Below are 11,513 nucleotides of genomic sequence, written 5' to 3' on the forward strand. Positions count from 1 at the left end.
CCCCCCCCAACTTCCTGGTATAAATCCAAACTCAGATGTTGTGTAAATCATGCACGGATGTCCATGAGAGATTTCATCAGAAAATCATGTGTTTTAAATCTGAGGTTATTAAGATGTCATCCCGCAGCGTCTTCCGGCCTCTTGCTCCTGAATCTAACGGGTCAACAACAGGCTTTGTGACACATGCTTTACTCAATATGCTAACATGTCACCTACAGTGATTATCAGAGGACAAAGGGAGCGGAAAGTGACACACTGTGTAATGGAGTGGCTGAACCGGCATGATGGTAATGGACGAGGAAGATTAAAAATGATTATGGCAGAAGGGCTGAGGGGGATAAGAGGTCCATTCTATAATGCAGACGATTATCCCTCTTTACTGATGCTGTTGATTATGACAGCGAAGTGCTTGGAGCGGGAGGAAAAAACAAACATGCAGAAATGTTTGCAGATTTGTATGATCTTGGTTGCACTATAATGGCTAATGAAAACAAGACCCATTCATCAGGTCAAAGTAGTCTGCAGAGAGTAGTCTGCACATGATGTGGCACTTTGATTTTTCTGCTGCTCATCTGGGGTTATGCAACGGTGCAATCCTGCAGGGGAATACTTAGTACTTACTTATTCAATATGCTTAGGAGCACTGCATGAACCTCACTTTTAAAAAGGCTCAAAAAATAGCTAACAAAGCATTATCTAGGGACTATTTTCAGATGTGGATTCATGCACCAGCAGCAGATAAGCATGTGTGGATATGACTCAAAATATTTCTAAAGTAGCACGTCTGACCAGCAACCACTGGAGCTAAAAAAAAAAATGCAGAAGAGCCGAAAAACTGCAGTCCAACCATGCTCACAGCCATGCTAATGATGCAAACAATAATGCTAAATCATTCTACCAAAAGCTCAAAAAGTCCTACTGTTTAGTAAACCCATCTTATGGGCGGTTTATACGTCAGTCAAAAGGATCCTGTGCTCTCATTAGTATTTACTTCAATCACTCACTGTGAAGATGAGAAAAAAATGCATTCGAGACCGACTTCACAACACCGGCACGCTACAGCTGTGGCTCAAGAGGTTAAGCCGGGTCTACTAATTGAAAGGTCGTGGTATGATCCCTAGCTCCTCCAATCTGCATGTCGAAGTGTCCTTGATTACGACTTTGAATACCAAGTCCCCCTGATGCATGCAGCTCCACTGGAGTGAGTTTGTGCATGAACCTTAGAATGAAAGCAATGTACCAATGTGTGTATGAATGGGTGAAAAAGACTTTGGGTATAAGTGCTCAGCTAGAGTAGAAAACTGCTCTAAAGTACCAGTCCATTTCAGCAGCTTGAAGTTGCTGAATATGACTGACTTTCTATCATTACAAATCACCACATAACCGCCTGTTTGCAGTCTATCAGCAAATCAAGAAGTGCATCTTGGAAAAGTGAGGGTCTGTGGGGACACAGGTTTTGGATACACTGATAACACTTCTTGTAGGATCAGTTTATTATTGGTTCTGGAATTTCAGCATGTGTGTTGATAAGAAGAAAAATATAAAAGTTAGAGCCATGTGACAGCAATTCTTTTATACAATGTAGTACTGCTGGTCGGAGCTTATCGGAAGAAAAGGGTCAAGCCAGGGATCATAAAAGTCCGAGACTGCCCGTAGCATATCACAATACGTATCCATATCAAAGCTGGTGCAGCCTGTCAGCTAGTTCAGTACCAGAACTATGAGTCAAGCTTTCTCTTTTCTGTCTTCTGTTGGCTTTCCCTCTTCATTAAAGACTATTTATGCTTCTCCAGTTGCAGCTTTCATCATATCCCGTGAATTGTTGATATCTTGGGGGGGGGGAAAGCCCAAACTAACAATGGCACCTGGGTGCTTTTTGTTCCTCTGTATCCCACTGTTCCAGCAATTCAACCTCAGAGACTTTACTAACAATAGCTGCAGTTTGGGTTACATTCTGAAGGGTGGGCTTGTTGTCGGGCTAACCAGTTACTACCTTTGTCGCTCCCTCTCAAGAAGATAATAACAGAATTTTTTGTTCCACTTCTCTCAGACTTTTACGGCCTCTGGGTGGACAGAACAGACAGCTCGCTGTTGCAAGCGACATCATGGCCGACCACGCTGCTGTTCCCACGAAGCCTCAGCGTGGCGAGCATCTTAAATCCAACACCACCCCTGCAGCGCTACACACCGGCTATCACATAACCTCTGCACGGTAGCGTGGCAGCTCATCTTATTGCCTCAAGTGTAACCACAATCAGGTCACACAGTACAGGTTCCTCTTTCTCTTTACTTTAGCATGTGGCAACTTCATCGTTTCTACCATGTACGTCATTTTGCAACACAAAGGTCTCGGCGTCCAGCTGCCATGTGCTGTCATGATTTAAGTGAAATAAGTCTGAGTGTTCTGAAATAAAACGTACGCTTTTAAAAGCTTGCTGATGCCCCAAGTCTGTTTTCTTTTATTGATTAATCCCCCAAACAATCAGATCTTAATCAGTCAATCTGATGTTGAAAATGAGCTTTAACTCCAGACCCCTAGCTGATTTGATCTTTGTACTGTTAGCAAATGGCTCTAGTTTAAAATTGCATTGTACTAACAACATTATTAATAAAGCCACAGGATCAATGTCAAGTACAAGAGAGAGGACTGGCCAATAAAAATGACCAGTTTTAACTTTATGTGGAAGTCCAGTGGAAGTGACCAGGATTAGATATTTCGTACATAAAACTGATACATTTCTTTGGCTACAAAAAAATGAAAATATCTTTCAAGTAGTTTGAAAAATGAAGGCAAAGTGGTGCTTATACATAGATGGCTGCCCATCCCTGGGGTTTTTCTCTTCCCAGTATAAGCACTTGCTCACTGGGGGTCATCTGACTGTTGAGGTTGGAGGAGGACTACAAAACAACTCAGTCTTTATGGTCTCCAATATTATTGTCCCTAACTTAAAATACACATTTAAAGTGTAGCTAGGGATGTGTCTAGACTTCACCTCAGCTACAGGGACGTCAAGCATGTGTTTGTTAACAGCGCTTCTTCATCTAATATTTGTGGTGGATGTGGTGTTTGCTCGCTGTGTTGCCCCCCCCCCCGAGTATAAACTTGTTCTAAATGTGAACGAATGTGCAGCAGCCGGCATCAGCGACAAAACCATACACAGAGAAAGGGCCAGACCACATATGGTCAAAAGTAAAAATAATTTTTACCTACGTAATTTCCTTCTTCAGTGTTGTATTTCCTGTCCTGCAGTACAATAATTAGGTTAAAAAAGTACTATACATCTGATTTTGCTGTCCGAGGACAACAAATGGTTTACTAATTTATCATATCTTAAGCTCAAGCTTCATCACTTCGGACACAGTTTAAGGAAATAATGTTGCCACAAATCCATGAAAAGACTCATTCAGATGACATTTGAACATCTAGTACACATTATGACACGTGGAAAAACTCATATTTACTGATGAAGATTATTCCAGCTTCTTAACAAACTGCACTGAAAATGTTTTTTCTTATTTATTCTTTGTTTTTGTTTTTATGATAAAATATGGAGTTATCTATCTTGTGGCTTCTCCTTTTTACCTCAGTGAATGGTCTGGCAGTGCCAAGCTGAGGTAAAAAAAAAACCACAGTCCAAGCTGTTTCACAAGCTCACCTCAGCCTCAGTGCCCTCTGGCATCACAAAACTACTTTAGCAACCAGTTGGCGTTGATGGCTCCCTTCCTTTGTGACCTTCCTGTTCTTGGGTAATACTGGCAGAATTACCACTTCCAGAAGGAACTTACAATACGCTGCGCTAACATCGTTTCTCCAGCTTGTCCTTCTTAGCGGCACAATCGTGTAATACCACAATCCCTGAAGGCTCTGAAACACTCACCAAACCAGCTTAGAAAAAAAGCAACAGTCTATGCTGATGGTTTTCTCCAGTCTTTCTGCTGTAGTTATAGTTTTGCTTGGTGTCATAGATAACTAATCCTCTGAATGTCTGCCGGGTGACTGCAGCATCAGCTGGTTTGCAGACTGGTCGGCTGAATTTAAACATGACTGGTGAACTGTTGGGAGGTGCAGCCATTAGACTGGAAGACGGGGAGTCATGAATTCTAGCTGACATTTATCAGATTTTTTTTCCTACTCTGGCATTTAAGGTGTTAGTGTTGCTCTCTGGCACTAATTGGGAATTCGTAGCTGCACCCTAATGAGCAGTGCTACTGCTAGACACATCTATTGGCTTTATTTATGAATTCCATTAAGATTTGTCCATCAATACTTCAGAAGCTGTAATGCAGCAGGAAGCTTGCCGACTGGCATGCCTGTGAGACAGACAGATTTCTGCATACACAGTGTAATCCTGGATTGAGGCAGGAGGGGCTGGATGCTGGGGGGGAGGTGGTTGTATATGTGTTTGTGAGCCTGCATGGGTGACTGAGGGCTCTAATGCTACCCTCCAAGGAGGTCAGAGACAGAGTTGAAGTCCACAGTCTCATAATCCTATTATCCATCGCAGTGGCAGCTGGACACATAATTTTGAGCGTGATGCAAGACATCACCGAGTACTACGACACATGTGCTGCCATTAGCCAACCTCATCTAGCAGCGCTTCTGCACGTGAGTATTCTCAAAGTCGTCAAATGCCATTAAAGACCGAGCCGCTTCCCCTCTCTTGGATGATCGATAAAAAAGTAATTTGTAGCCCTCGTTCCTACAACACTGAGAGAAGGAGCAGCGGCAACTCTTCTAACTTGCCTCGTACAGATAATAACTGCAGGAAACCAACAGAAATAAAGAATTCATGAGGGAGAGGCCACAGAGTGTATATAGCAGCTCCCAAGCTATGTTATCAGCTCAGTGCAGAAAGCTGGATTTACACTTCTTACAGCCATCTGATGAGAGACGGTGGGTCAGCAGATAAAGAGGCTGCAAATCGATAAATGCAGGATAGAGATGGCAGAGACGCGCTAATAGTTAAGCTATATTCTCATGATCTCGCGATCTCATTCAGAGAGAAACAGTCATTTTAATTGTTTTCTTTAGAGTGAGACCAAATTCTTCCATCAGTGCTGCCTTAATAACATTCTGAGGAGAACTAAAAGGAGGGGACTGCGATCAAACGAGCGCAATCACCACATCGATGTGTCTTGGTCCAATCTGACAGGTCCTATCATCATTACCAACATGGCCCCTTGATCTCAATCAGCCATTGCTCACTGGCTGTGTGCCGCTGCTGCTGCTGGCCTGCCGGGATAATGACTGAGCCGTTTGTCATTGTTACGCAGGGAGAATGAATTCATCATAGTGGGCAGAAACAGCTCAATTGCAGCCCAGGCCACGAAGGAGGAATAATGGATTCAGTCAGGGGGCTTTTTAAGCTTGAATGTGTCATCAACACACCGGTCACCAGTCAGTTATCATCTCTGTGTGAAGTTTAGGAAACAAAGGGAAAACTTACTGCTCATGCTACTTCCATTTTTTTAAAAGCACAGTTATTTTTATGTAATTTAAAAGGGCAGTGGTCATTACTGTGACAGTAGTATATTGATGAAATCAGTGATCATGAATATTTGTGTTAATTTAGATAATAATTGAGTTCAGTAACCATCATTCCTTTGTTCCAGCGAGACACTGATGCAGCCTTATTATATTTTAAGGCTCATTTATCATTATGTTATCATTATGTCTTTATCAATTATGTTAATGTGCAATATCACTGATCACACTGCACCTATGCTCCTCAGATGGCATGTATGTGTACGTATATATATATATATATACATATATGTATGTATGTGTGGGTGTATCCGTACGCATGTGCATGTATAACTTGTACATATCTTTCTTGTGTAAATGTAAATATCTGTGTTATTTTGTAGATTTACAGAGAGATGCCAAACTGTATTTCATTGTTCTTCTAACAGTGACGATAAAGAGCTATTCTATTCTATTCTATTCTATTCTATTCTATTCTATTCTATTCTATGTTAGGGTAGCTGAACCTGATGTGCAAGACACAACAATATATGGAAAGTAAAGTGTCTGGCCTTTTGGGGTTTGATTAAAACCTAAAAGTGAACTTTCTTAAATGGTAAGGTTCTTATATAGCGCTTTTTTACTCTTCTGAGCACTCAAAGCGCTTTATACAACTTGTGCATTCACCTATTCACACAAGCACATTTGTCTAAGTGCTTTTTTTAGCTAACATTCACACACATTCATACTCCGATGGATGCATCGGAGAGCAATTTGGGGTTAGTGTCTTGCCCAAGGATATTTGGCATGCAGACTAGAGGAAGCCAGGAATCAAACCACCAACCTTCCGATCAGTAGGTGACCTGCTCTACCACCTGAGCTACCGCCACCCCGAAACTTCCTTAGAGAACCACAGGTTCCGGGTTACACAAGTGCATACTACTCCCTCCACAGAACAGCACAATTTGGCTTACAGGCACATGTAAGTCTGCCATTTGAGTACCTGTGAAGCATCCGATTACTCTAAGTGAACACTCAGATGTACTTGTCATCTTTTCAGAAGTGCACCAGCATCTCACTCTTAACTTTCTCTTCTGGTTTGGTCTATTCTGTGAAGGGAGTAGCACACACCTGTGTGTGAACTGTTGTTTTCTGCATTTAGTCATTGCTTCTTTAACGAGCACGACAGTTTTCTGCTATACTAAAACAGTTAGGTGTTTATAATGATCAAATCACTGATAAATGATGAACACTTCATCATGCCACAGAAACAATGGAGTGTTTGCTACTAAAAATATGCCTCTATATACCTATGTCGATATCTGAGTAAAAGTCATAAATGATTAATGATTCCTTTGATCATCGTCAGTTACAGTCCACATCAGCATTACGTTATATTAGGTGGAAATAGTGTCTTTCTCCTAATGACCCTTAGTTTTTTAATCTAAGAGGAAGTCATTTGTGCCTACGTCAGAGGAAACTGCACTACTACTGTTACTCCAACACAGGTTGTTTTTCCAAGCATTGCAGTCATGATATAGTAATACTGGGATGAAAAATATGGTAGAAATGCAGGATAACTAAAACTTGGCAAACTCGCCAGAGTAAAATTATACTGTTTTACCACCAAACCACCGTCTTCCAGCGTTAATACCGCTATAAAGAATATATTATTAAAGTTATAATTAGTTTATAAAGGCAAACTACTTCTCTAATCGCAATTTTCATTTTATGCTGGTGGCAGTTTGAGTAAGGTACTTCTTCTGAAAGCACACATGACTGAAGGCAAACTGAAACGTCTTTGGCACATATTGTCTGCTTCTGTTGATCCAGACATAGGCAGTGTGCTTTCCAGTAAACATCAAAGGAACCTTCTCCTTGAAAAAAACCATTAAATGTCAAGGAATACTTGAGCTCTCGCTCACAACAAATGATTCAGCAGTGCTGTATAATGACTGCGATCTGACTAAGTGGATTTCTGAGAGAAACACTTGCTGGTGCCTTATAATAAAACCCAAAAAACATAACAAAAACAAAACACATTTGCACTTGCAGCTGAAGGCCACAGGAAAGACGGGTGTCAAATCAAACACGCGCAGGTTAATGCTTGTGTACAGAAACAGGAAATGTGAGTGCTTTGTGGTTCTAATTGCACGCTGTCACACATCAATCACAAGCCTTTCTTATAGCCATTTCAGCTGTCCACATCAAGTAAAAGTATTTCATACTCACAAAGAAATCTGCACATGCTCTCTGCAGTAGTTTAACTTTGTGACTGGGGTTCTTAACCGCAGAGTGCTGCTGCTTAACCTGCTCCTGGAAAGAGCTGAGCTGAAGCGTCCTTTAATTTTTAACATCCTTCTCCACGGTGTCCTGTGCTGAACTGATACTAGGGTAGCTGTGAGCCAACCACTCCGAGCTAGACCTGCGGCTCTGACACCACAGCACCCTCCATGACCCACCCCTGACTCCACCCGAGGGCAACTGCTGTGCCCCACAGAGGGAAGTCCTGCCGCTTAATTTGGCAAATCAGAAGTGTAGTAAAACTGGAGTGGAAGTAGAAAGAGCAGCACTTCCCCCCCTGAAAATAATATGACTAAATGCAGATAAGCTGTTTGCAGATGTGGATTGTTTACTGGACTTGGTGCTGATTTTCTAATCGTCCAAATAGAAGGTCTTTAAAAGGCCATGCCAGGCAGCATAGCTTTAAACAAGGATCAAAAGTAAAACGATTCAGTGGATGAACAGCAACTATTTCATTCTTTGACTCTGGTTCAGCTTTTCCACTCACACGACTCCTGGATGCTATCAGCATCTGAGCTGAGATAAAATCTTTTAATTAACTCTCTCACTAAATGTAATTAAGCTGTCTCGAACTGTGTATAATGCAAACTGTAGCCTCTAGCATTTTGGGCAGTGAGTGGGCATTACCTGGTACACTTTTTTTTTTGGAAATGTGCCTTTTATAAATCTCAACTCTGTGGATGTACCCCAGCAAATTCATCATCAGGCATCAAAAACATTAAGGTAATGTTTGCTATCACAGACGCCACACATACAGCGAGCTTGTAGTGATGGGAGTCAGCTAAAAACACACATGTGCATGCACACAGCAGCTTTCACACAGCAAGCAGGGAAAAGTTGGAAACTCACTTGTAGCTCACTGAGATTGGCCATCATGCCAGCGACAAATGAGATGACTTCTGCTACCGTTTGTCTTACTTTACAGCCCTCGGATCATTGCAGCACCAGTGGATAAATGCAAAGAGTCCAACGTTGGAAGTCCTGTAAAAATAATAATAAGTTTAAAAAAAATAATCCGTGTAAAGGTGCAGTCTGATGTGGGGAAGGTGGGTGAATAAAATGCTAAGATGGTAACGTCTGGAAAAACGATAGAGAAGCAGGTGGACAGTGGAGAGAGGCAGACCATCACCTCCTGGTAGCAGGACGTTAACTCTCGGACTCCGGGCTGCATCACGCAGACAGTGCGGGCTGTCCTGGAGTAGTGTGAGGGAGAGCGCTGCTGCGGGGATCCTTCTCATCGTCAGGGGAGGAAAGCCCTGTGAGGAAACCCAACACCCGCCAGGATTCACTGAAACACCCAGCTCTGCTGCCTGGAGCAAACAGAGGCCATCTTCTCCCCGAAGCGATGCGCTCCGGCTCGGCTCTGCGGGAAGCTGGGAGCCGGTTACTGTTGCTGCTGGGTAGGGAACACAAGCGCTGAAGGAATACAGAGAATATAAAAATGGGACTTCCTGCTCTGACCTTCAAAATAAAATACGCATCGGCGATAACACGCACAGTGCACGGAACGCAAAAGAAATTTGGTTCTTACAAAACTTTAGGTTAAAATAACCGTGTGGAGACTTTCTATAGCTGCCACACTCACGGTGATATTTGTATAGAAACTGGAGCATACGCACAGAATCGTTTTTAAACCATTAAAACAAGCGTTTATTTATTTTTAACCAACTTACCACAGAACAGGAAGTCAGTAGTCTGAGTACACAGGGAGAATGAATAGTACACATAACAGACCAGACAGGACAGACAGTACTGCATTAAACACTAATGCTGTGCTTTACTGCTATTTGTGGTACAGATCTGACACCATGTAAATAAATAGTTAACGCAATAAAATACACTGTTCAGCTTATTGTGTATTTTGAAAACCTGGTATGTTTGTCTCTAAAACACTTAACCTTTCTGCTGCGGGCTATAAATAAAACAGAGGTGACAGTCAACACAAAAAGGCTCAGACATTTTTCACAGTGCGTGTTTAAGTTTTTGTTTTTTTTTTCATTTCCAAAAATAAATGTGTTCAACATAATCCAGTGGGCCACATACCGAAGTTAGAGGATCGAGACAAAGTATCGATCCTACTACGCTAGTATCAATCCGATGCCATTACCAGCGCTGATACCAATACTATCAATATTTGGATCGATTCTCCCACTTCTATTAAACACAGCAGCATAAACACACTAAAGAGGAGATATCACTGTTTGAGCTCTTGTGGGAGCATACGGCATTTATTTCGAATTGAATGTCCCAGCAGTTAATAAATAATCCCCCCATCAAACGCTTTAATTTGGCAGCGAAGTCGTGTGGGATTTTATTTTGAAACCAGCACAGCCTGGATCTGCTGTTATTGCGGACTTCTTTGGTCAGCTTGACGCAGCTGGAAAGAGGCGCAGACCGTTGCGGCAGCCGAGCGCCCTCCTGCTTTCATGTGAGACCTGTTGATCACATTTGAACGCATCACCGTGCTAACCTGGTTGTAGGAACACTAAACTTCATACAGTCAGTGTGTGACTGTATGAAATTTGGATCTGTTGAATTTGTGCACTGCAGCTTACTGTGTAGGTCTGAGTTAAAATAAACTGATGATGTCTCTTCTTCTCATAAAATCAGTGTAATGGCCCTTTAAGCTGCTATAAAGGAACCATCAGTTCATTTATGTTTATTTATGTATTACTAGTGTATTGCATTCCTTCTCTTCTACAGGATCAAACAGCTCCTGGTGCCATTGCCAAATCATACCAGAGTGGAAGACTGGGCTGCTTACCCTGAACACTACAGCTGTAGATGAATGATGAATTGCGAATTTGATGTCCCTGCAGCAACAATATGACCACTGTGCAGCCAAATCTCCTCAGTCAAGACAGAAGGAAGAAAAACTTTGAACCTCTTTCTTATTCATGCATTACATCATTATGAATGAACCACAATGCACACTTTGTGAGTGAACATTTTTAATCAGGTACCCAAAGAGTACAGTTTTGTATATATGCCGCTTTTTATTTAGGACCAAATAACCAGGCCAGCGTGGTTTTTTATTATTTATGCTGTTCTGTGTGTTTTTCTGCCATGTCAAGCTATGCTGTCAGCTCTCAGAGAATAATGTGACCTCTGACCCTGCATGCTAAACGATGTTCAACTAGAAAAATTGTAGAGGGTGAAGGCAACAGTGATCCTTGTGGTAATCGTAACACGTGGATCATAATGTCCATATTGTCCTCTATATCTCACTATATTGTCACATACCTGACACAGACGTTGTTAAGGTTAGTTGATGTGTGAGCCACCACAGCTTATGTTATACACTGTAGCTCATGTTGTGAGGTAGACTTGCTGGATTCAAACCTCGACCTGTTGTTCCAAAGATGCCACTACACCATCCAGCTATGTGTGACATGGTTACTTATTGTGTCATTTCGTGTAATTTCAGAAACCGCTTATGTCATATTAATGGCAGGCATCCTAGAAAAGCGATCACTCCCATCGGGATGCGAAATGGGTCCAAACCAGCAAAACAAAACTCCTATTAAAAAGATAGCAAATATAGTTATTTCTGTTTAGAAGTTAATGAGGTCGTACTGTATGTATTTATTGACATGTTAATCTGCAAACTTACTGAACTTTAGATACAGTGGGGCAAAAAAGTATTTAGTCAGCCACCGATTGTGCAGGTTCCCCCACTTAAAATGATGACAGAGGTCAGTAATTTGCACCAGAGGTACACTTCAACTGTGAGAGACAGAATGTG

The 11,513-nt window shown here is 41.9% G+C and overlaps 1 protein-coding gene across 2 annotated transcripts in view; it reads right to left on the bottom strand.

Moving 5' to 3' along the window:
- The window catches only part of pkn1b (protein kinase N1b), a 41,146-nt gene extending 31,650 nt beyond the window's left edge, over window positions 1-9,496 (bottom strand). Inside the window, exons 1-3 of one of the 2 annotated variants that reach the window (XM_013912133.1) lie at window positions 9,442-9,496; window positions 8,898-9,184; window positions 8,618-8,749 (exon numbers count right to left, since the gene is read on the bottom strand). In XM_013912133.1, the coding sequence (XP_013767587.1) occupies window positions 8,618-8,644 (27 nt within the window). In that variant the 5' untranslated portion in view covers window positions 8,645-8,749; window positions 8,898-9,184; window positions 9,442-9,496. The remainder of the gene's footprint in view (window positions 1-8,617; window positions 8,750-8,897; window positions 9,185-9,441) is intronic. The other variant, XM_005738054.1, reaches the window with a different exon arrangement.
- Window positions 9,497-11,513: the final 2,017 nt, after the last annotated feature.

Source organism: Pundamilia nyererei, unplaced genomic scaffold, assembly GCF_000239375.1.
Source record: "Pundamilia nyererei isolate P.nyererei 1_Seehausen unplaced genomic scaffold, PunNye1.0 scaffold00081, whole genome shotgun sequence".
Lineage (NCBI taxonomy): Eukaryota > Metazoa > Chordata > Actinopteri > Cichliformes > Cichlidae > Pundamilia > Pundamilia nyererei.